We start from the raw sequence: 25,533 nt of genomic DNA on the forward strand, positions 1-25,533 counted from the left end.
CATGATAAAACTAAAATATTCTTGCAGAAAAAATAAGCCGTAGAAAATAATCCTGCGAATCGTAACGGATGGGCCATAACGATCGTGGCCGCGCACGGTCGTGACTGACTCGTAGGCGTGTCTGCTGCGAAACTTGGGTACGGGAATGTAAATTAATTAGCATTGCGGCATTGATCACATCCTATGACTTTACAGTGGTGAGCGTCGACCGTCGTCAAAAAGGTTCCTAGATGGTTACTGGATACGCGAATACTGTCTATAGGGAATAAGGCGTGTGTGTATATATATATATATGAATACGTCTATACAGGAACGACGACAACGTCCTCTATAGGAACAACGTCTGCTCTCGTTACCCTGGCTTGACTTTTGTAACAGAATATCATTAGCACCGACGCTTAGCCACTTTCTATAAGAACCGTAACATTCCTTAGCCCCCAGGCATGCTGGAAAAGTACGGCAATCACCTCTAGGGGATAAAGGGTTGTTCTACGCGCATAAGGATCGCGAGTGAATAGGGGTAGTCGTGAAAAACGTAGGAATAGAATCCGGAAGCCGTATAAATGGTATAGGGTGCTCGATCATGGATCTGGAGTTTCGGCGTTAATTATTCGAAAAAAAAAAATTCCAGGGAATTTTTGCCGACGCATAAAAAAATTCCCTAGACGCTATCTTTCGCCAAGGTTCTCGTGAATGGTCGTTTCAAGCGCGAGAGTAACTAGGGAATTTTCACTGGATCTAAGCATCGCGCAGCGGCTGGATATTTCTGAGTTAAATATATGTATAGGGGCTGGTTAATATTGCCCTAGATAACAAATCGTCTGCCGTTAAATACGCGGAGAGGATGTATTAGTTCTAGGGACCCTAGGAAATTAGTAGGGGAGATCAATCTGAAGTCTGGCCGTTGGCGTAGATCGTTTTTGCGAGGATTTGTGTCAGCGAGAAGGCTAGGGGAACAAGAGAGTGAGAGAGTGAGAGAGAGAGAGAGAGAGAGAGAGAGAGAGAGAGCTAATTTTTGAGACACCCGTTAGAGACCTCAGTATTTGGGGGGGATGGAAGTAGCCGAGAGAGAGAGAGAGACGGGGAGATTAGGACGATGAGGAGAGAAGAAGAGAAAGGTGGGTCCAAAAGAGAGAGAGGGAGAATAGGCGGGAGAGGGGAGGCGAGTGGGACAGTAAGAGGAAGCAAAGAAAGAGACGAAACTGGACGAGTGTCTCCCGGCGTGAATTTCGTCAACGTCCTCGGTCCTCGGAATGGTAAAGGAAACACGCGAGAGCGTGTGTAACAGAATGAACATAGCAGAGAGTCCTGGAGGATCTGGGGCTTGGCAAAGCCTTCAGGTCGTTCCTATACCTCAGGAACCCTCACAAAGTCGCTTCCAGCAACTACCCTAAAACCTACAGCGTATCTATACACGTCGGACTCCAACACTGACTCGGCGCTACCCATGGCGGCGCCTGGAGGTAGTAGTAGGGTAGGGTAGGTAGGCAGAGTCCGCACCCCCAAGAGATCTCATCATCACGCTACCCGCGAGAATGGAGACCACCCCAGAAAAGTCAATACCTTCGGCCGCAATCGCACCTTCTGATACAAGCCTTGTTTTCTTGAGACACGTAACTCTGATTTCTGGCGGGTTAATACCAATTTCCTTTGCCCAAAAAAAAACCTATTATTACCGTGAATAAATAAAAAATCCCAATCAAAATTTTTTTTTTATTATTCGTCTTCAAACCACTAGGCAGTCCAGTAAATTCCCGGCGTATCGCCGTCACCTTGCATCAAGCGAAGCGTCGAGACGCTGGACGTCCTCGGGGCTTCCAACGTTCCCACCCACTCTGCCTGCCACGCGCACTCTTACCTGCTTTCGTAACAGTCCCGAACCCAACCCCTCAAGTCTCATCCACAGACCCGTAACCGTAACCAGGAACACGGAGCCGCAGCAAGCCCATTTCGTATCCGAAGAACTCGAACATCCCTATGGACCCGGCCTTACTAGTCAAATTGCTTGCCTTGCATTATGTTGCTACATTACTTAGCTACAGTGCTCGTCTGATTCTGGTATCTGGGCCACGTAACCTAACTCACGTAATTCTTTTTTTTCAAATCTGTTTACTCCATCGGCACCCACAAGGCTCGTCACTGATAAGGAGCAAGGTATCGTCCCTAATTGTTCGATCGCATGGCAATGATAAGAATATCGTGATAAGACTCACCGATACAGCCCGTGACAGTACATAAGAAGCTCAGTGAATTCGAAAAAGCACACGGTAGCAATGTAAGCTCACCTGAAACGAAAGAAGCAAAATAATTTTTTAAAAAATTGACAATTAAAACACGTACTAGTGTCCATTTTGATAAGAGAACACAAAGATATCGTAATCAGCACGATATCAGTCCATTCGGAAAATACTCCTTTCAGCTCCAATTCCACAATTTCCTCAAGCACCAACCGTCTATGTCTCCGTATGACATCAGGTATATACAGCAACTTCCCTATAAGGGTAGCTTATACATAGTGAACTTTAGCGCGATGCGTTTCGATGAGCTTATCACATGGATAGGGGATGAAAAGAGGTACGATATTGAAATAGGTCGATAACGTAATAAAGAATTACGGCCTAAATCCAAGATAAATGTTTCTCTCAAGGATTCGCGCATGCGCACTCCCATCGGGGTCCTCTCGTAAGAGCAAGAACCACCATGGGTCTTATGGTCGAGAGGACAGCGTTAGCTACCCTTCCCAATTGATAAGACGAAGAGGGTAAAACGTTCAATAGTAAGGAGAAGAGCGAGAAGGTGAATTAGGTGGGTTCCTATGTGGGAAAAAGTATAGTCCGGCAGTTTAACGTTGTGCCTTGGCTACTCGGAGAAGGGGATGAAGCTTTAATATAAGAGGGGCTTGCTGCTGGGTTATATTGAGGAGACCCGCTGAGGTGCAGGGCCGTCTTATTCGCTGAGGGTGAGAATGGCGCCAGGGAGATAGAACCCAGAGTGTAGAGGAATAAGGGTGGGAAGAAACAGGTACGAGAGGATAACGGAAAAGGAGGAGAGTAAAGAATTATACTACGTGCTCGGGTTGCCAAGTCATGGGGGGTGGTGGTTTATGGTACAACCGTGGAAGCAGGCCATCTTCGCGTTAGGGGTTGCACAGGGTTGGGGGCTCTGCTTTTCGGATACCTGTTAACGGTTACTGCTTATATATATATATATATTACACCTATAGGTATGGAAGACCGTTACCAGGTCGAACGTGCCGAAATAGAATTTCCAAAAATTGTCTTATAACTTGATATCGCACTCTCATCGATTTCAAAAAAATTATATTGCTTTTCTTCATGATTCGTCTCGGTAATTATCATTGACGCACGAAAGATTTTCGAATGAACGAACGTTGTCGATCGTCGAATGCTGCAGACTGTACCAAAAACAACGTGTAGCGAATTGAAAAATCGTCTAGACGTAGATTAAGAATGTTCACGCTTGTAAGTGACGCGCGAATGTCATCCCGCGGCCAAAAAACATTCCGCGGACTCGGTTTTCGTTCCGATCCGCATAATCTCCCGTGGCGCCACCGGCGGCGCAAATGTCCCGAATAAATAGATCGTAAGAAATGTTAATTAAATTGCTGAAAATTCTCAGCGCGTATCTCAGCGCTACGTGAATGGACGGTAGCGACAAAGTTAGGTAAACATCTCGGCAGATACGCAAATAGATAACTAAGGCAGATACGTAAATATCTGCAGTGTCGCAGTAAAAGAAAACATATATTCAAAATAATTGCATCAAATTATAAGGTTATTTTACAAAAATTCCAGAGTCGCTATTTTCAATTCAAATGTCACGTGGTCTATATTAGCGTGTAACACGTCTTGAATTCTAAAAAATAAAAAAAATTTAAGTCGCTGTCGCGACTGTTAAAGCCATCGTTCAATATGAGGGGTCTTCTCTCTATGGATCGTAACGCAACTGAGTCCCCTGAATCTGAAACTGATTCCCTGACAATAATTACAGTCCTATGTAGTATCCGTTTCAATATACCTAACCTACATGTGCATATATATATATCTAGAGGGAAACTCTAAAAAGGTTTCACCACACATCGCCTTCACTTATGACGTCATATAACCACATTCATATTTGGTATGATGTATTTGAGAAAGTAATGGGAGAACCCATGAACTGCTTACAGTGCTATAGATAAAAGCCGTACAGACATAAACACACTACAGTGCTATTCACTCCGGAAGGTCGTGTCTCGTATGAAATCCTAGTATGGATATAAAGAAAGGACCGTATCGCACTACAAGATTAATAAATTTTACTTTTGCTTATCATTGAAAAGTTAACCAAGAGATTCCACGCTACTGTTACTCACGGGTTACGTACATGGTTCTAATGGAGAGCACGGCCAGGGCAAAGGTCACGAGCGCGACTTTACATCCAGAACGTAAACGTACTGCGCGTCGGAGACGGCCAGGCACATGGCCCCAGCGGAAATAGAATCCGATATTTCGCGGGTTGGTAACGTCAAGCCATTCAGAATTTTCCCGCGTACGTATATAACGTATATAGATATATATCGTGAATTAACAAGTATATGCATATGTTACGAAGAAGCGTCGAGCCAAAGACCGTTGAGCCGAGATATAATACATATTTAGCGTAAAAATGGAAAAGTCAACGAACCCGCAATGTCTTATAGCATTTAACCGCCTACGAAACATAGCTGCTTTGAAAAAAAAAATACTGAAATAAATGTAAAGTCACGTCCACAGGTCTTCGTTACTTTCGTTAAACGCGAGAATGAAAGCACCGATCTGGACCATGATATGAGAAAATTTAGAGCACCTACACTAATAAATATTTGATACCGTTATCATCTCGCTCATAATATATATACATACGTGAATAGTGAACGAACGGAAGATGCTGTTGATATTACCGTCAGTTAATAAGGTATATAGGATAAGGCGTGCGCTTCGACGGTAGTGTCGCTGTAAGCGGGAAACGGAGGAACTACTAATTCCAAGATGGCTGCCGTACTGCGAGAGAACGTCAGAATGTAAAAAAAAAAATTACGCATTTTGTAAAATACAGAACTTTACGAATAGTTAGTCTGTGTCAGTGTTTTCGAAAAAAAAAGTTGCTTGACGAAAATAAAAAAAAAGGATTCGAACAATGAGAATCGAAAAGAATAGACTGCGTTTTCCGATGCACGCGAATGAATTTCGAACGAAATTGCTTTTCTAATCAGTCAACAAGTCGATGCCGTTGGGAAGCGTGGGTAAAAACTAAAAAAAAAGAAAAAGAATAAAGGGCGTGCGAATTCAACGCGAAGAAAGAGGCTCGTCGGTCAAATCTAACCTAACGTTCAGTGATTTCGCAGCGACGCCACGCTTAAACGAGAACGCCGAACGAACTTAAGCCAGATTCGCAATCCGTGATATTGCAGGACTACTTCGTTTCGTTCTATTAGAACGACCTGTGACCTCTGTAAAGTTCATACGCGCCCCTTTTTTCCCACTTGGTCCTTCGGAAATTTTATGAAACCACGTGGACATATGATTTTCCCGAGCGATTCGGACGTGAGTTTCGCGTAAGACAATAAGGCTGGTTCACAGTCGCAAATTAACTGTCGTAAAGTTTGAAACGTTTAATCGAACTAGGCGAAATTATGATTTTCAAGAGAACTTTTAATATGGGGCGATCGCTTCCGGTCACTTTATCGGTTCAGCTTCTAATCTGATGACAAGCCAGAAATTACACGTGGACCCGTCACAAGGTATATCGAGATAATTGTCCTCCGAAAGTTCGTAATCGTAAAGAAGCAACGGAAAGATAAAAAACAAAAAAAGGAGTCAACGCAAATCATATACAGATGAACTGACTCTACGCGAAATCTCGTTCGAACAAACATGGCGGCACGTATGTGTCTCAGATGTATTACACATAATCCACCGACATGCTGCAATGCAGCGATGTCAGCGTTTTAATTGAAAATAATGTTACCTTGATGCGCCACGTTGCATCGTCCAGTCTCTTTTAAAAACATCGCGACAGCCACTGTTACCAACATACCGAAAACATCGTACGAGGATAAAGTGCGCGGGCAAAAATCCAATAAGAGAAATTAAAGCAGGGTAAGAAAAAAAAAGGAAAAAAAAAAGAATTAACGCAACGCAAACGTACTAAATAATAATATCCTAATAAATTCACATCCTCTCAAAAAAATTTCCCTATACTTTTCAAAAATCTCACAAAAGCCTAAAATCCGGTTCACGCAACGTATGTAAAATTTTGAAAATCTACCGCAAATTTTTCCACAGACACCCTAAGCCCACCCGCCCGTTTATCATACAGCATCGGCCGAAAAAAATTCTAAGGACTTTCCGTCCAGGAAAGATATTCTACGCGGGTATGCTTACGGGGCACGTTCGTTACGAGGGATGTTTGAGATACATCTGGAAAATGGAACTGCGAGAGGGGAGGAAAGTAGGAGAGACCGTAAAAGGTTAGAAAGTAAGGGTTGGTTGGGTAAAAGAGTAGAATGAAGGAACGAAGGTGGTATAGTGGGGGGAGGGGGGTGGGTGTGTGTTCGAGGAAGAGATGCTAAGGGCTGGTGAGCCATGAGTGTATCCCCGTTTTACGTACACGTTAGGTTAGGTATAGGTGTGCACAGAGATGCCAGGGGGGGATGAAAGATGGAGAACGAGAGAAAGCCGGACGAAAAGGGAGATGCATTGTTTACAGTAATGAAGGCGTAAATAAGTGATGAGCAGTGCTGCGGATCGATCTCGGTCGCGACTCGGGTTTTGCCGAGCAAAACCCGAAGACCGATCCCCGGCAGGCAGTCGACCCCCACCGAATTCTCTATTTCTCCTTTTTTCTCCCATTTTCTAGGGTTTTTTGTCATCCCCACTTTAAAAAAAAAATCCCTTTTCACTCGCTTTTCCACTACGTGCTTTTACTCTTTACGAGGTTGGACCGCGACTGTGCACAGAGACTGTAGATCCATTAAGTATATATATATATACACACAAATATCGTTACTCGTATGAATACACGCAATAAAATTCATGCAGTGGATGGCGATGACAGTTTTTTTGAAAAATTGAAGTAATTATGAAAATACAAAATTTATGTAAATTATTTTTAATGTCGAATAACAAGTGCGTTCACACGTATGAAAGGGAGTAGTTTCACGTGTGACAAAGTGGATGAATACCGTTGCTTACCACACCACATATAACTCATATATGTATACTAGGTACAGGTAAACTCTACTGTATACAAATGCAAACAGGTAATATGCACTTTTCGCCGGAAAGAACTGTTAGTATAGAAGCCAGATATTTCAAAGACTGTCAAGTAGTACTGGGTAGCAAAGTTGGTCGAACGGAGATGGGGGGTGGCTTTATAAGGATTTAATCCACCCTTTACCTCTTTAATAGGCAATGGTGACACGACGGAGAATCATGTCCCATTTCACGCTCTGTGCCGTTACAATGCAATAAGTGAGACGAGTGACATAGTAAAGTAAAAAAAATACAAATCTTACCAAAATAATTATTCATCGTCTCTGTATATTTATATAAGAGACATTTTTTAAGAGACCTCATATCGCATCCGACGTTCCTTGTTGCATCCAGCAGCGTTACGGAGTACCCACTGTTATCGTAAACAAGGCTATACGAAACAGCATCCTAAGAACTTGTATCAATATTACATTAGGTACAGAGTAACTAGAGATCAGTTTACGCAGCATCCCGAGGAACTTGAATGTTGAGTTACCGATTAGTAGTACGCAAGTTAGTTTACTTATTTTTAATACGAGTTACTAGTTAGTACAGTACAGAGTACTAATTAGTTTACGTATTTTTTTTTTATTTCAATATGATATATAGAATTTTGGAAATATCGATTTTTTAATTTATCGACTCTAAAAAACCGGTTGTTCTTCAAACGTATCGTGCATCGTCCACTTTTCGACTAAAAGCAAAGCACTGCATGGCAAAATACGCAATAGGGTTCACTTTAAAGTCCACGTTTTAACAGCCGAAAATTCAGTCGTTTAATAATTGTTATGCAACAATTTCTTAAACAATTTGTATTACTTCAAAAAGGGCATCTTCAAATTGAATAATTTTTTCTGTAATTTGTTATTATAGTACAGAGAGCATTGTCTGAAAATTTGAAAGTGGACCGTTGAATATTTTTGAAATAAAATTCATAATATGTGACCGCGCTCACGTTTCGCGCGCGGGCGGCGCGGGCGAAGCGCAGATTCGAGCGTGCTTCGACATTTTCGAGTTATCCCACTATCCTTTCTTGGGTTTTTCACCTAGCTCAGACGAATGATACTCAGGGAAATGTTAAAAGGTTTCAGATTAGCACTGTCAAATCAAGAAATGGTCATTTACTGTAATTACAATACTGATTACATTTAATTACACATTGCAGAGCGATCAAAGTCTTGCTTATGGTAACATATTGTTGAAAAGTGCACTTACAAAAAATTAGTGATAATATCCGATTGTAAGGAACATGAATCGGTGGCAGTGTTTCTTTTTATTAAAGCATTTAAAGATTATCACTCAAACTTTCAACCAATAATAAAGAATTGTATTTATTTTTCTGATGGAACCCCTCAACAACTCAAAAATTCGAAACGCTTTTCAACGATATATTACCATAAACAAGACTTTGATCGCTCTGCAATATATAATTAAATGTAGAGGAATTGGGGTAGGACAGGCCCAACTCCACCAAAACGGTAATAACTTAACGGATCCTGTCGATTTTTGGGATCGCGTAAAATCAGCAAACGCAACTGGATGCACGAACGAGAGGCGGACGGTTACGGAAATACGCGGCCGCTCAGGCTGCTACGTTGATGTACAGAGGTTTGGAGTAAGAATCAGACATATAGTGCGAGAGACAGAGAACAAGGGATCGAGAACGTAACAGAACGAATCTGAATTGTCAAATCGAAATCCCTTCACCAATTAATAAATTGGGAATCCTCACCGGAGTTGGTGCAGCTAATCGGTGAAGGCCGAGAACTGCATCCAGGGGGACACTCAGGTGATCACTGCACTAGGGCACAGCACTACACCTCCGGAACACCCACAGGAAATTCATAGAATTTCGCGAGAGCAACGCCAGAACTACACGAACGAGAACTTGCTATACTGTATCGAAACACGGCTAGAAAAACTATCAACAGATAGCACGAGAGCTCGAGCCAGTTCGTGACACCTCGGTCGGTGCCCCGAGACGGACTGCTTTGACAATAACCAAATTCGAGAACTAACAATTCTTATTGGTTGAGATCCTTATAGCCGATAACTCTTCCATTTCCCTCGAGTCGTCCCTTTAAACCAAATCTCGAGCGTTCCTTAACGAATCGGTACGTAACTTCTGGAGATCCTCCACGGCCGCTTCCCCAGGGCATCGGGCGACAGCTGGGCACCACATCCTCAACTTGGGCAGGAGGTTCCTCTCCTGCCCTTAACCGTATCAGAACTACCTCCGCCCGCTCTACAGCCCTTTGCCCATCTCCAGCGGGGCGCCGGTATCTCACCCGGGCTTCTGCCGGTCCGTGGAGACGTCTCCGCCGGGTACTCTCCTCTGCCGGGCATCTCGGTACGTCGAGACTGTCTCCCCACGGCAGATTCGAGCACCTCGACCTCAACTAAACAATGACGAAATCTTACGAGAGCCTTGACATAACTATACGAATCAACCCGAGAGCGTAGCTTCTGAGCAGGATGGCGACCCGAAGGGAACCAGAAATCGAGAACGTTATCTGTATCGGTAATCGGAGTCGCCTTGGGACCGTGGATCGAAAAATCACGTCACAATATATGTATACATATGTTGCCAGAAAATTCTATCAAAACTATTTTAAAAATTATTTAGTAAAAAAATAAAGCTAAACAAAATAATAATCAATGAATTACTGGAGACTATATAGTCGATACGTATTAACTTGTCTACCTAGACTACGTATACGCTTACGTCATCTACCTACTCGATGGTACCATTAAAAAGAGTCACGGTGATGCTATCATTGGGAGTATCTCGAATGTCGGTTACACCTAGTTATAATCTTCGAGAATAAATATATATATACGCATAAGGGTATACGCGTAACACGATGTCAAGTTTCCATAATTAATCTCGATTTCGTTCTTTTACGTTTCTTCTTTTTTAAATATATTTCTCACGTAATAAGTTTCCCGCCATTTGACATCCCACGCTACGCGGCAGCCGTCGTTCTCCCATTTCATCCAAGCCACGGGACACGTACGCACAATATTGCACAATGCGTTCTTCTATGGAAGTCAAACGTGACGCATAGCGCACATACCCGTAGAGATACGGATATACATAGGCATACGTAACGGCGTCTTTTCGAACCTACCGGAGGTTCCGAGTCATCGGCCATTGGCGGTTCCGAGTGTCGGCGGTACCGAGAAAGGAGCCCCAGGAAAAAAGAAAATATGAAGAATGTCCACGAAGGGCGGGGTCCCAGAACCCCCAGAGTAACGATGAACGTTGAATTTAAAAATGCCAACGCTACCAAATCCCCGATGGGCAGTCTTTTCAACGCGGCGTCACAGGAGATGGGCTTCGAACGAAATCCTCTCCTCGTAATTGGAGCGGAAGCGACTATCGCTCAGGCAACCTCGGAGCGCGTGCCGAGGCTCGCGCGAACGTATTTTATTGTCGCTAGTTGCGCAACCGCCTAGTCGCTGCGACGGGTAGCTTCTCCGTACAGTCAAATACGTATAAACGAAGCCAGGAGTGGATATTAGGCTTAACTTGCATAGATCGAGAGATGTGCGCGAAGCTTTAGTTATTTTTTTTTTCAAATTTTTATACCGACCCCACAAGAGCCCTTTAACGCGACGTAATTGGATTATGGTATAGAGTGCGGCTTAAGGATATTGCCTAGTATTTTTTTTCTTCAATTCTTTATTGTAAACTGGCCTTTGACTATTTCGACGAATTTGTATGTGCCTGTTTTTTTTTTTTTTTTTTTTTTTTTTTTTTTTTTTTTTTTTTTTTTAATGTACATACCTCAAGGCGATTCACAATAATGGCTACAGTGTGATGGCAACAGTGTCATATAACTCGAAGAGCAGTTTGCATTAAAGCGATACGTTTGAACTCAGAAGGAAGACGTATGATTTACACGACGCGAAGTGTTTTGTGTATACAGAGATATACAGTACGGCGCGTTTTCAACGGACGCTACGATTCAAAATACTGCGACGGCCAACCAGTTCTTGTTTTCACTGGACGATGAAAGCCGAGACGTTATTCGACCAGTGTGTACGGAACATAATATTGTAAGGACCGTGACGAGAAGTATGACGACATTCAACGAATGCGAGAATATCGTTGGCTACCAATCCCAGTGCGGCTGTGTTCGGTCGAAACGCTGCGTATCTTACGCGTCGTATTGACATTCTGTCGCGGACGCATTCTCAATGTCGCATATGAAAGGCGAATAATGATTTAAAAATAGCTACGTAACGTTTCAACAAAGTCTCCGAGAGTCAGCTATTTCTTTTTTTGTTATGGTTATTCAGAAATAAATAAAGTCACCATGAAAATCGTCCAAAGCGAACCATAGAAAAATAAAAACCTATATAATAACCCTACAGTCGCCGTCGATACGTAGAAATACGATAAACTGTATTACGTCGGATACGTTATCCGGGTAATCGCGTAAGACAATTTATGACACGGTTGATCGACTTGAAATTTTTCAAAGTGCATTAATCAAGAAGGCAGAAGAAAAAGTGCCTGTGACTCCACAAGACTCGCTACAGCCATCCTTACTATTTTTGAGCGCTGTTTATCTGGCCTGGATTATATAGTTATGAGTTCCAGAAGCAGCCCGGATGGTTCCTTGAAGAGGTTTCTATTACGCTGCTAAACCGCCAAAAGACCAATAGCCCGCAATTACGTTTTCACGAAGCGATATTCTATATTCTGCCTTTCGAAGAAAAAAATATAAATATTTCCATTCCCAGTCTCGATGATCTATATATATGTAATCGTTACTTGTATAGTATATGCATGCACAATTCTATATATATATACACGGCGTAAAATCTAAAGCCCAATATCCAATGTATCGACTAGCATTCGCGTCAAGAGTGTCACCTTTCTACATTATCGATCGTGCGTACCTTTGCTACAATTGTACTGAAGCTACCGCTTCCAATGAGAAACAATCGCACATGAAAGCTCTCCCTTAAGTCGCATCTGGTCACGTAATTGACTTTAGTCACTTGGAACTGCACTTGGTACAGTTTTCATGAAGATAAAAACGCTACAGAGACACACGTCGCCAGACTGGTTTATCGCGCGGCGAAAGCAAATAAAAGTCCGTAGTTAGAGAAACACCTGGGTGGTGGCGACGGTGGCGCAGGCAGGCGTCGTGTCGTGTCACGGTCGAGTTATTATTAGCAAGTCAACCGATTTGTAAAACGGACAACAACCACCGCCGTAGAATTCGTGACGGAAAAGAAATAAGCGCAAGATCGCGCTCGGCTTCCGCAGTGAGAAGCCGCAAAGATTCAAAGAAATATAATTCTCACGAAGCAATCTGGTAGAGATAGCAGCACCTACAGATTTCGCCGTTACCCACTGCAGTTATATTGACATCGAGAACCCCGCGCCACACGTAAATCAGCGACTAAAAAATGATGTAAATGACTCAAAGAAACCATCAGCATGTCTAGCCCCAAAAAATGGTTTCATAATAAAGGTTAGTTCACAGGACACTACACGAAAATAGAATCCCTTACATGCCATTTGATTGTGGTGTGATGCAATCCTAAATTAACGGCCCGTCGTTAATATCAATAAATGAACGACTACTGTTGGATAACAACTGACAATTTTGTCAATGACTGTACGGAAGGTCCTGCCAACGCGATGTAGCCTACAAACATAGGGAACATGGCTATCGATTTCAGTGTGGTATGCACGAGGGCATTGTGGAATGTGCCTTACATGTTATATAATGCCGACGGGTGCGTACACAATGGCAAGTACATACGTATATACAAATAATATATATAGCAACGTGTAACACGGATTGCAGGTGACTCTCAGTGCGGACGCATTGTTGTACGCTTTGCAGAGTGACTAGTGATAACACATTACGGAATGGTCGAATCAATGTTAATAATTAATATAGACAAGCTCCAATGATACATTCCACCCTGATAATTAAGATTTCATTAAATTTCATGATACATCGATGTTGATGGCAACGAGATGATTTTTCGTGTACATTGTTTACGTGTCAAATGGAATTTGAAAAATTTCCATAGCGCATCCGACGAAAGTAAATCGTTACGTAAAGCGTGACGAAAAATTCAAAATAGCCGCTATCAGTCAAGGCTCAAGGATTTACTGTTATCAGTGACATCGCTCGCTACACGCATAACTTAATAATACATTAAATCGCGATAGAAGGACACATAAAAGTTCATTACGCAATATGGGAGCAAATTAAAATTCGAGCAAGATATGCGCATATATAGATATAAAAAAATGCATTTTTTAAAAATCAATGCTGACACCACCTGTCAAAGTGACATTAGACGTGAGATAAAAAAAATAAAAAATAAAATTTGCACCGCGTTATGGTAAGTCATGGAATGTGAAATGTGAAGTAAAAATGAAAATAAAATAACATCCAATGTGGATTTTGAGAAATTTTTTTTCAGTTGACCAACAAAACAAACGAATAGGGAAACGTCAGGCAACAACGTGCCTACTGCACGAGATTACGTCGTGGATCGATAAGGAAGTCAAGAGCACGGTATAGGTTAGGTGTAGGTTAGGTTACGGCTGCATTGACGCGCGAGCGTAAAGAATGACGTAAACTTGTCAATTTATCGCGACGAAATCTACGGCTGCTACGAGGATTTTGAACGAGGCACGCAGAAAAGGTTCATCGTAGTGACCGATCCCGATTATCATTTAAATATCCCGATATTTCTCTCCATATACATTGGTCGTGCAGCAAGCATTTGAATATTTTGTCAATTAAGCCCAACGTAGCTGCTTTACATAGGTGAAACGGGGTTACCAACCGATACGCGACCATTATTATTTTCCTCGAGCGATCTGGGACCCGAACGATCTTGATCTCTGGATAAGAGGTCGGAAACCCATGACAGTGAAAAGAAGACTGGGTATATTATTTCATTTTGAAAAAAAAATACCATCTCCAAAAAATCTATTCCGTATACAAAGTTTCAACAGGACCAACATTTTTCCATCATTATTGGCTGTTCTGCACGGATAAGCAAGCTCTTTTATTGAACGTCATCAATTAAAATAACCCACTTGCGGTGTATTAATAAAAATGAAAATCCAATTTTGTATATTAAAGTCAATTCCATTTATATTATTACGACTGTCATTGTCATTAATCAATAAGCCAGTATCTTTAAACACATCTTTAAAATTCAAGCAACAAATTACTCGTAAGTACGTCCTACTATATTTAAAATCTATCAACATCAAATTGCGCGAGAAATTATTTTTTTAAATGCCCAATTTCACAAATTGAAGTCCCACATATCTCCTCCTTCGCCCCCTTCAGCCCCGGCGAACCCCTGTTAACTTAACCAAAAAAAAATTATACGATCGCTAATATTTACTCGGAGCATCCTAAAAAGAAACTCCCCACGAATGTCCCGTGAAAGTCCGTGTTAAACGATACCAATCGAAACTGGGTAACCCTTGAACCGTAGGTGCGCATGCGCTCTCAACTTCCGGTGGGCAACGTAGACGCAAGGAGGGCGCCAATCGCAACGATAGTGGGAAGACAAAATTTACATAAAATCGTAAACACAAAGAGTCCACCGTCTCCCCCCCCCCTCCCCCCGAGGGGGCCCTCACCCATAATGCACGCGCTTATCCATTCTGTCTATATATATATATATATATATTCATCTGTCTATGCGTCGGTACGCCGAGCATCGTGTTGTAATCGGGACATTTGCATCGAAGGCGTAGCGACAATACGACTCCGACGTTCATTCGTATATTGTTTAAAGAGCGTCGCGACGCTAGCGTCCCGCCGTGAATACCCTGTGGTCGATAATGTTAATCAATGGCCGTAAAGGACTTCCTTTTCAGATAAGTAACGTGATTTAGCGGGTTTAAGCGGTTTTACAAAAAAAAAAAAAAATCTTGGGTAATGTTTACATACGAGCGAGAGAGTGTGTGAAAATATATATTTTATCGTTCACACCCGTTATACTCTGTATATGCTACGTAATCGTTAAAAAGCGCATAGACCGGGTTAAATATCAAAGTGGACAGAGTCAAACTGGTTTAGGGAAATTTTGACTTCCTTTTCAGATAGTCACCGAGATTGTACACCTAGATTGTATAATGTAGAAAGCTTAAGGTGCACACGTATACGCACTGCCGAGTGAGTTTAGTGCGCATCGGAATGATGTGGCGGTCAGGGCGAAGATTCTCTTTTTGAATTTTAGATCATGTAAACTCGTGCGTTCCGTATCAACGAGTCGACATCTTTCTGACACGGTTTAACGTGGTTAGGTCGTGGTGGCGGAACGCGCCGTCTTCGAATAACATAAGTCCTGCGTGGGGAGGGAAAAGATAGAGAAGAAAAAAATAAAGCTGAAAGAGAATCCTGGTCCATAACCTACGAGACGGCACCCAGGGTCCCAGTCTCACTTGCCAGATGCATTGAGATGCAAATGTGCGTGAACGTGATTTACGAGGGGCAGACATGTCCGAATGGAGGTAGAAAACATTTTCGAAAGCGTCCGAACTGCGGGACAGATAAAATCAGTGGTACCAAACCACAATGGATGAAGAACCCTAGGCAGGTATTTTGTAAGGGCAAATTTTCAATTTTTTCGATCCTCGGATGGTAACGTTCACACAGTAAAAGCAAGACAGGTAGTGGAGGAATTTTTTTAAATTACAAAAAAACATTTTGTATAATTCGAATCTTCGATTTTTGAATGTTAGGAAGCAAAGTTTCGGGTCCGTAGATAATTTTGAATGGTGACGTTAAATATTGATTCTTTTTTTTATTTTGAAAAATTAATTTCGAAATTGTCGGTCAACATCGTGGGGTTTTAAATTGCGCAAGTTGCTTTTTAAAAGTAACAAGTATGATATGAGAAAATTTGTGCAGAGACTGTATGTGCACGAGAGTAAAATGGTTCTTAACCGGCAACTATTTCGTAGAGAAGGTATTGACGCGGGTAGAACGCGATTAAATTGAGCAGACGGTGGCGTCGCGGCGCCGGCTGCGCGCCAGGGGGGTGACGGGCGAGAGGGAAAATTTATAAAGAACAGTGGGGGTAAACTACTTGTTGCGCGTAAAGTCGCGGCGCCCCCGTGACGCGGCGGCTTCCACCCCCTAACCTTACCCCGAGCCTCTCGACGTCGCGCGCCCTACCACCTACAAAAGCACTGCCGTCGACAAAAATAGACGCGGCGTCGCGACGCAACAGATATCATTTTGCCTCGCTGCAAATTCACTACCGACCTAATCACAATTCCTGACCCAGTTGAACGTCCGATTGATAATTTTTTTTTTTTTATATATATATATATATCCGCCAAACGTCTTTGCAATGATCTAGTTTGACATTTTGAAAATCTACAAAGTAAAATAATTCAATTGAAAACTCACCTGTATCTGATGTCCTGGATTGCTGATGTGAAGTTGCTGCGCCTGATTGATCTGGAGCGTGGACGTCCCTGGTCCCGAAGGCGGCCTCGGCGGGGTGGAACTTGAAAAGGATCCTTGCGAGCCACTTTGATTGGGTCCGCCTCCCTGAGATCCTCTAGGTGGCAATGGATATCCAGGACTTCCATGATTGGGCATAGAGCCAGGACTACCATAGGGTGAATACTGTTGTTTGTATCCGCCAGTAGGTCCCAACATATTTGGTTTACCTCCGGCAGGCTGGGGCCTCTTCATATCCGCCAGACCAGAGAATTGATTCTGAGTGCCAAACATGTCCGCGGCCTGTTGACTCTGAAAATTTGGGTTCCCATTGTTCTTATGGTATGCGGCATTACTAGGCGCACTCTGGTTCTGACTTCCTGGTGGACCCGTACTTCCAGGACTACCCAGGTAATCGGGCGTTCCAGCGAACTGAGGAAACTCCGCGTACGGCGACCTAGCGGTGGGCCCTCTAGAGGCCGCCGCACCAGGATTGAAACCTCCCAGACCCAACTGTTGACTCTTATGCTGATGTTGCTCAGCCATCTGCTTCAGAGTCTGAGCAGCGGGACTCATCTCAGACTTAAAATCCAAACTGGAGTAGGGCAGCCTCGCCGGCGAGTACTGCGAGGAACCAAGTGCACCAGGACTGGAGTTGGACTGTACCGTGGTACCGTTGTTGTTATTATTATGCTGATGAATAGCATCCTTATCATCCTCGATTTTAATCTGTCCATTGTTGGTAACGTTATTAGCTGCATTGTTAGCCAAAGTATCCACGCTCTTGTCCTCAAAGTCAAAGTCCTTCATGAACTCAGGATGGAAGTCCGATATCTCGGAGATTAGATCCTTGAAGGCATCCGAGGTAATGATCTCGTCTCCGGTGTCGTCGCCGATGAAGTCCGAGAATCCCGGAAAACCGGCGCCGTTCGCCGCGGCATCCTTTTCCAATGCAGCCGCGCACTGTTCCAGGTCGACGAAGTCGTTATCAGGCTCCTGTTTGCACTCCACCAGGTTACCGATGTCCACGCATCCGATACCACCGCCACCGGGTCCTGCTTGGGAACGGGACCCTGCCGAAGCTGTTGCATCGGGTCCTGACTTCGGGGAGGAGGAATTCACCAGGTCGCTCTTCACCGAGGCATTCGTCAGGGCCTTCACCGTGACGTTCGTCGAGATCTGCTGGGCCTGCGAGTTCGCCGCCGACGTCGTGAACTCCAGCTGCTGTACGATCTCCACGGAGAACTTGGTGAGACCCTCGTTACCTCCTGGGGGAGGACCCGAGGAGTTGGCACCGTTACCGGGTTGATGTTGACCGTGTCCATGATGTGGAGGACCGCCACCAGGTGCTTGCTGCTGATGCTGATGTTGCGCCTGAGTACACTGAAGCTTCACCGGGGGTTCGCCAAACCCACCATCCCCACTTCCGCCACCGGTAGGCTCCAACTCCTCCGCCGTCCTCTTCAGGAATTTCTGCTGCTGAAACAACAACCAATCACGGACCGTTCAGTTTAAACAATCAAAAAGAAAACAAAGCGCGCGCGTATAATCACTCGTACAAGTATACAAACAAGAATTCAAATGATTTCATCTTCTCGGTCTATACGCTGCAATAGAAAAAAAATATTTACCAATTAGATACTAATTGTCATCCTCAGCGACGTCATCCTATTGGTAATCCGTTCAGGGTCGTAACCGGTAACGCAAGATATTTAATAGGTCGGCGTCCGTAACTTTTTCTAATTAGCCTGGCAATTTCTCACGAAGCCTGTCAATATCGAGTGACTTTTTCAACGCGGCTCTCCATAAAATTCCGCTCGGCGGCGCCACCGTCGATACCTTACGAATTTCTTATGCGCTATGACATCTTGGCCGCGACGTATAAATCCTCAGCCAACGAATACCCGCTAAATTAAGTGACTCCGGTAGCACGTGAGGTTATGTCGTGTCGCGGTATACGCGGAAGAACGACAGTGCTGCCACCGCAGAAAGAACCAACATAATTTCAATTCAACACAGCGAGTCTAGAGAATCTATCGCATACGTATACAAAAGCGCGATCGAACGCCACTAATAACTTCCCCTTCATTTGTACGCTACTGATTTCAACCGAGCGAGCTCGTGGGGGATAAATGAGTATATATTTGTCACGATTCGAATCGGGATAACCTCACTCTATCAACCTTTCAAAATCGATAATACGTATTATGCTTTAATAGCGAATCGACCATCCCTTGTCTACCCCCTATTCCACTGGTTTCCATTCTCATCCACTGCGCCGTCACCGCAGTCAAATAATTTTCATCGCCCCTTTTCATTGGTTATACGATATTCCATCAGACCGAACTGTGGAGAAGTAACGCCACTGTAGCCCAACGAGACTATGGTGCCGATACGCAGCGATATGAAGATACGTGATAAATAAAATAGAAAAAGCTACCCTTATATCGGTGTACGTAAGATTCTATTAAATTTTCAATAATAATAATAATAAATTAACTCTATCGCAAGTAGAATAAGGGCTCAGTGACTGCTATACTCGGCGAGGCAATTTCACGGGGCAGGTGGCATTCCAAAGGGGTCAAAGGGGTGTCCCGGTGCCTTGGCAGATAACGGTTTACCGAAAAAGAAGGAGAGAATGGCGTGGAAAGAGAGTCCAAGGAATGAGAGAGAGAGAGAGAGAGAGAGAGAGATATAAGAGACAAGGAGAAGCAGAGCCGCGTCAATATTGCCCTCATCCCCACTTGCTACCAATCCCTTTGCTCCCACGACAAAAACCCTAGCAACCCCTGGCGCGAGAGGATATAAGAGACAAGGAGAAGCAGAACCGAAAAAGAAGGAGAGAATGGCGTGGAAAGAGAGTCCAAGGAATGAGAGAGAGAGAGAGAGAGAGAGAGAGATATAAGAGACAAGGAGAAGCAGAGCCGCGTCAATATTGCCCTCATCCCCACTTGCTACCAATCCCTTTGCTCCCACGACAAAAACCCTAGCAACCCCTGGCGCGAGAGTTCAGCCAACCGGTTACCGTCTCGACATTCCAGGATGAGACAGTATATACACAGAGTGCTTGAGGTATTATCAGAGTTCGAAGAACGAAGAAAAAAAGATGAAAATATATTTTTCAAATATAAAAAATATATTTTTTTTTCACTTTCTTTTTTACGTTATATTTAAAATTTACACGCATTCGTCTCTATCTCTCAATCGATTGTATGACCTGAATGCCACCACTGGTATATTAGATTCGCGATGAGACTAGCTTGATATATCATGGCGGTGGACGTATCATGGAATTCGATATCAACTGATAAGACGAAGATGAGATGCGACGTACTATACATATATACATATAACACTGGGGTGGGCAATGCGGCACTACTGGTACCAACCCTTGGCATCTACTTTCCTAGAATGATCCTATGGAATTCATGTAATCAAGCCAGCACGTTGTCCGGATACCAAGGTTACTATCTAGACACCCCTTATAGGGTCTTGGTCTTATAGGACATCATCCGCCATTACTTCCGGGAAATTTCTATTTCATTTCGCGCTAGATTGCACTTTGCCTCTTAAGATCATTGGATGCTGAATTTCGTATGGTTGAGAAGTATTGAGAAATATTTTTAATTCAAATGCAAAAGTTGAGCTTGATAATAGGTATGCTGATTATGATTATCCGAGCGACTCAAAATAAAAGCAAAGTAAAATAAAAATTTTGAAAATACTGTAATGCATTTTTTCGAAACCCATTGTCATAAGTCGACGAGTCATTTGAATTACGTAGTCGGAGATACGCGGGTAAAGGATACTTCCGGTCTACTTGGAAAATTCAAAATCATCCGGAAGTATATGAAACCCTCCAATTCCACGTAACTGTCGATACGCGATAAGTTCGAGATTGAAAAACTTCCTAGAATTTCGTAGCTCGTGTATTCGTGATGAATTTTGAGAAAATCAAAGTCATTCCTAGAATCTGTCTACTCAAGCAGTATTAAGGTCAATACGGAAACGAGTAATTTTAATAAATAAATAATGAACCGTCACTCATTAAAATCTAAGTTAAAAGTTTTCCGACGACACAAAGTTATCATTATAAAAAAATGATAAAGATATTATTATCCCAAAATTATTTATACACACAATCCAAATACAATACCGAATTGCGATACAAACTACACAGTAAGATACATTGCCTCGAGTTTACCAAAGTTCGTTGAGCACTTTGCTTCTCCAACCGGAAGTAACGTTCGCCTCGCCATTGCGATGCCCCATTGCGATTATTATCTCGCAAACGGCAAGTGGCCAGAATCCTATTATCGTCACGTGGATACAGTCAATGGCGTAGAACCGCGTGATTTATCCACCCTAAGTATTGAAAATTAAAATTCCAAATGTAAAAAAAATAACAACTGACAGCCCACATAATGTCCTCAAACTAGATCCCTTTCTTTTAACCTCAAAAAAAATTCCACCCACCCGTTCCGTGTATATGTATTAAATGTACCGACAGTCGTACCACACTTTCAAAATTTCCCAGACTTACCAAGTAAACCCACGTAATCCAAGTAATCTACTTCTCCGCGACAAAACTCCAGGATAACTTCGAAAATGTATTCAAACTCCAGCGTCTAATTCCCAGTACGTGCGAAAGCGCGACGGTGCTGCCGCCACGCCTCAACGGTCGTCCGTCCGAAGCGAAGAACGGTTACCGTTACGCTGCAGTCTAAGCCGAAGCTAACACCCTAACGGCAGTGTCAGCCCATGGTTAAAAAAGAGATAGAGAGTAGATCGAAAATACCGTCATTTTCAGACGATACAAGACTCACAAATGTTTCCCCGAACAATCCATCCAGTACAAGCGAAGGCGGCCTTCTCGGAAAAGCAGTACCAAAAATAATATTCTCACCAGGAGTCAAAATGACGAAGTTCGCTGTAAGGCGCTGCCCCGCTTTAACACTGAGAAAAAGAAACCGGAAGTCCTATTCAGTCAGCGCCGAGAATTCCCCACAGCGAACGTAATATACGTCACCGCGTCGCATATTAAACTATCCAAAGTACATGTGCCTTTAATATACCCAATATCGATAAGTTAAACAAAAAAGAAAACAGTCGTCACCTTCCGTCAAATTCGCCCTAATCCGACGCTCGGAAAAGAATTTCATAAGAAAATAAAAAATAACTGCATCAGGTAACAGATTAGAAATTCAAATACGGCGAATCCTCAAGCAACGATTATCATGCGACGTTCGACTAGGATATCTCGATATGAATACAAATCCAGTAATTATACAGTTCCAATTTTACATAACTGATTGAAGTCTGGTAAAAGTCTGAAATACCTACGCATATACCCATACGTATAATACGCGGCCACTGTGTCACCAATAGCCAGAGAAAAAGAAGCAAGCAGCAGAAAAGAGACAGATGCGTATAATAGAGAGAAAATGGAGAGAAAAGAAAGAGAAAATAAAACAAGAATGAACGCCAGTGCAGACTGTCACAGAAAGAGAAGAAAATGTCTCAAGAGTCAAGAGAGCTATGAGCACTATGTCACTAACCTTGGCTACACACGTCTAACGTGGGCGAATGCACTGGTCTATTAAGCGTTACATTTCGTTAACATTGCCCGACATTAGGATATTCAGACATTGGAGACTGTTATCGCGACCTAAATATATCAGGTCATATACATATGTATATACACTAACCAGTTATATATATTGAATATATATAAAATATACAATTTAACCAATAAATACATAAAATATATACATACAATAAAAATCTCTCTAAGTAATTTATCAATAAATCACAACACCATTAATCCACTTCCAATTCTGCCACACCACGATCATTAAATAGCCAATCATAATTATCAATCCTATATGACATTTACAAGACTGCATATAAGTACTGATCGAGAAGAAAATTTGCACAATCCACACCTAACCGCATGTAGCAGATAGGAAAATAATATACGTTTATCATTACACAACGTATAAGACTCGTCAGTACAGTAAAAGTATGCATAAACCATCGTCCATACGTCCTGCCTCTATAAGGCACATGTGAAACTAACCTCAGTATGTATATATATATGTTCGCACTGACAGTGCACGAATCCTATCAGATCGGTATCGTGCTCGTGTCTAGACAAGAGAGTTGAGCTAAAGCCGAGGTTAATGAGATTCCAGTAGGTACGATTCTTGGATCATTCGATGCTGCATCTTCTATCACACCGTCTCCGGATCACCTTGGCATCACATGATGCCGTAATCCAGTGGCTAATGTCACCATTGTTCACAATGCATTGCGACAGTCCGGTACTGTTATGTGCCAAGCGAGTCTAGACTGTAGACAATAGTCTGCGCATAGTCAGTAGCCTCGTCGCTGGAAGTAATCTATGTATATCGACAGGTAATATCTACATATGCGAATCTGTAGATGTATGTACACGGGATTTTAATGCAGTAAAGGAAACACGTGATAGTCTATGAATTTTAAAACAAAACTATATATATATATATATGCGTAATGTACCGAGTAAAAGTAACTAATGGCAAATTTGTTGAGCGAAAAAGTGCCGAGGGCTATCCTGCAGCACGTGGACTTGTGGAGGACATGAATAGTAAGAGTATGTAGAATGAATATAAGTATTCCAGTGTATATATATATAGAGAGAGAGAGGGCGAGAGAGAGAGAGAGAGAGAGAGAAAGAGAGAGACATCTAACTCGTAAGTGAACGACCGGTAGTAATTGCGATAGAAAGGACTGGAGGTATAATAGGGCGTGGCGGAGGCCCTTAGCCCCGAAGCCAAAGTACCAGAGTTATTACACCTTTATTATTGATACAACTCCATTAGAAAATTCCCTGGGCTACGTCACCGTAGACTCCGTGTTCACTGCCGTAGAGCCAGCCAATCTACCCGTCGAGAGTATCCAAGAGGCTACACTTCCTCGAGGAGGTTAGGTTAGGTTAAAGATATCTCGTTTCGTCCTGCCACCGTCGACTACTTCGACAAACTCTCTTCCGTCGTGCATCCACTAGGTCTTTTCTCTCTCATTCTCTCTACGTACCGTCTACCTTCCGCGTCTACTTAGCCGAAGATTGCTTCCTGGTTATATCCGTGGTGGACGAGCGTCCGGCTATCCCAGCAATATTACACACCGATGCCACTGCTGCTTTACGACCTAATTCGAAGCATCGTCTGCTGGCTAATACGAGACTCCCGATTGGTCGAATGCTGCGCATGCGCGTTAAGGCTCCCGCCGGTTTTCTCCCGACTGCTTTTTAATCCACGTAATACACAAGCGTAGATTTTACCGCCCGAACTAGAATCTCGTAAACGAAACTTCGACGATTTGACAATACGGTATTTTCCGTGTAAATAAATAATAAATATTAATATAAACAATAAATAAGACGTCAACCGAAACGACCTTACGGAGACCCGGCGCGAGTGGCGAATAATAAACAGCGTGAAACCGAGAATGCAGATGGCGCGAGCGTCGTCGTAAGTCGAGTCCGTGGTAAAATGGCGTTGTCGTGCATCGAATTCGAGTGCATCGGGAGGAGTTAGAGACTCTACATCGTTCGGTCGCTCGTACCAAATGATGCCACTCGGATGCACTTGGATGCACCAGCGACACCGAGTCACTATGATTCTTCCTCTCCTACTTCTGGCTCACTTCGTTGCCAACAACGTAGACGATACAAGCCTAAGCCCACAGCAGGTATCGCTCTATTAAGATGTAAGGTACGACGCCACACCATGTTTGAACCCGACGTCCCTTGACATGCAAATACGAATAATTACAATAACAAATCAGCTGAGACACACTGTGATCACGTGATAACCAAGGCGAGAGTGCAGTCGTGAAAGTGCACCTTTTCCGCTTTAATTATTTATTACCGATAACAAAGAGAAACAAAAAGGAGCTACAGTTCTCGTTATGCATAATCTCGACTAACCCCTCTCTCTCTCTCTCGCTCTCTCTCTCACTCTCTCTCTCTCTCTTTAATCCCCGTGACACTCGGCAAAGGTCAAACGTTAATTATCCCTCAATTATTAACATTTTCTACAATCTCTCCTACGATCTCGTCAGGCGTGTCGATCGCAGATGAAACGTCCCCGCCGGTCGTCTCGTGTGCGTCTTGAAACCAAGTTTCGGAATCGTCACGACGCCCGTTGACGCGACCTGTGGCAACCCGAGGCTCTCTACTGTGGTTGCCTTTGTTTTTCGCCTGGCGCGTCGAACTGCATATACGTGTAACGTGCAATAACGTGCGTGCACGACAAAACGGTACCGACGACAAGAAGAGAAGCAATGGTGACGTATATAGCATAACTGGCAAAAGTGAATGGTAGGGGGCAACGTGCGCAACCGAATCCTCAAGTTTGTTACGTTACCCCGCGAGATTACACCCGTATTAGCCTCGCTGCCATTGTCGACGCGTGTCAAACCTCTGTTGAAACTGCCTTGTGCAACGTAGTACTCCGGTAATTGCGTATTTATTATGCCAAGCGGCCGGTTTTTGTAACGTTCGAGATCCAAGGATCTTATCCTTTTGGGCATGTCGGAATATAGGCTTATATGTGTTATTTGTTATTGTATAAGATAAATAACCAGTAACAGCACTGTGGATATTGTATACATATCATGTATGTACATATACATGTATATACAGGGTGTCCCAAAATTACCTGACCAACGGGGTATGGCGGTGTTCGGGAGGCACCACTGATCACGAAAATGACCTTCCTTTTGTCCGGAAG

General features: G+C 43.1%; 1 protein-coding gene across 7 annotated transcripts in view; it reads right to left on the reverse strand.

Annotated features, from left to right (window-relative positions):
• Positions 1 to 25,533, reverse strand: part of LOC107267619 (neurogenic protein mastermind) — a 130,543-nt gene that overhangs the window by 20,776 nt on the left and 84,234 nt on the right. For 4 of the 7 annotated variants that reach the window (XM_015739564.2, XM_015739559.2, XM_025084979.1 and 1 more), the window contains exon 2: positions 16,721 to 18,235. In XM_015739564.2, coding sequence (XP_015595050.1) covers positions 16,721 to 18,235 — 1,515 coding nt within the window. The remainder of the gene's footprint in view (positions 1 to 16,720; positions 18,236 to 25,533) is intronic. The other 3 variants (XM_015739565.2, XM_015739561.2, XM_025084980.1) reach the window with 1 other exon arrangement.

This window comes from Cephus cinctus, unplaced genomic scaffold (assembly GCF_000341935.2).
Source record: "Cephus cinctus unplaced genomic scaffold, Ccin1 Ccin1_scaffold0422, whole genome shotgun sequence".
Taxonomy (NCBI): domain Eukaryota; kingdom Metazoa; phylum Arthropoda; class Insecta; order Hymenoptera; family Cephidae; genus Cephus; species Cephus cinctus.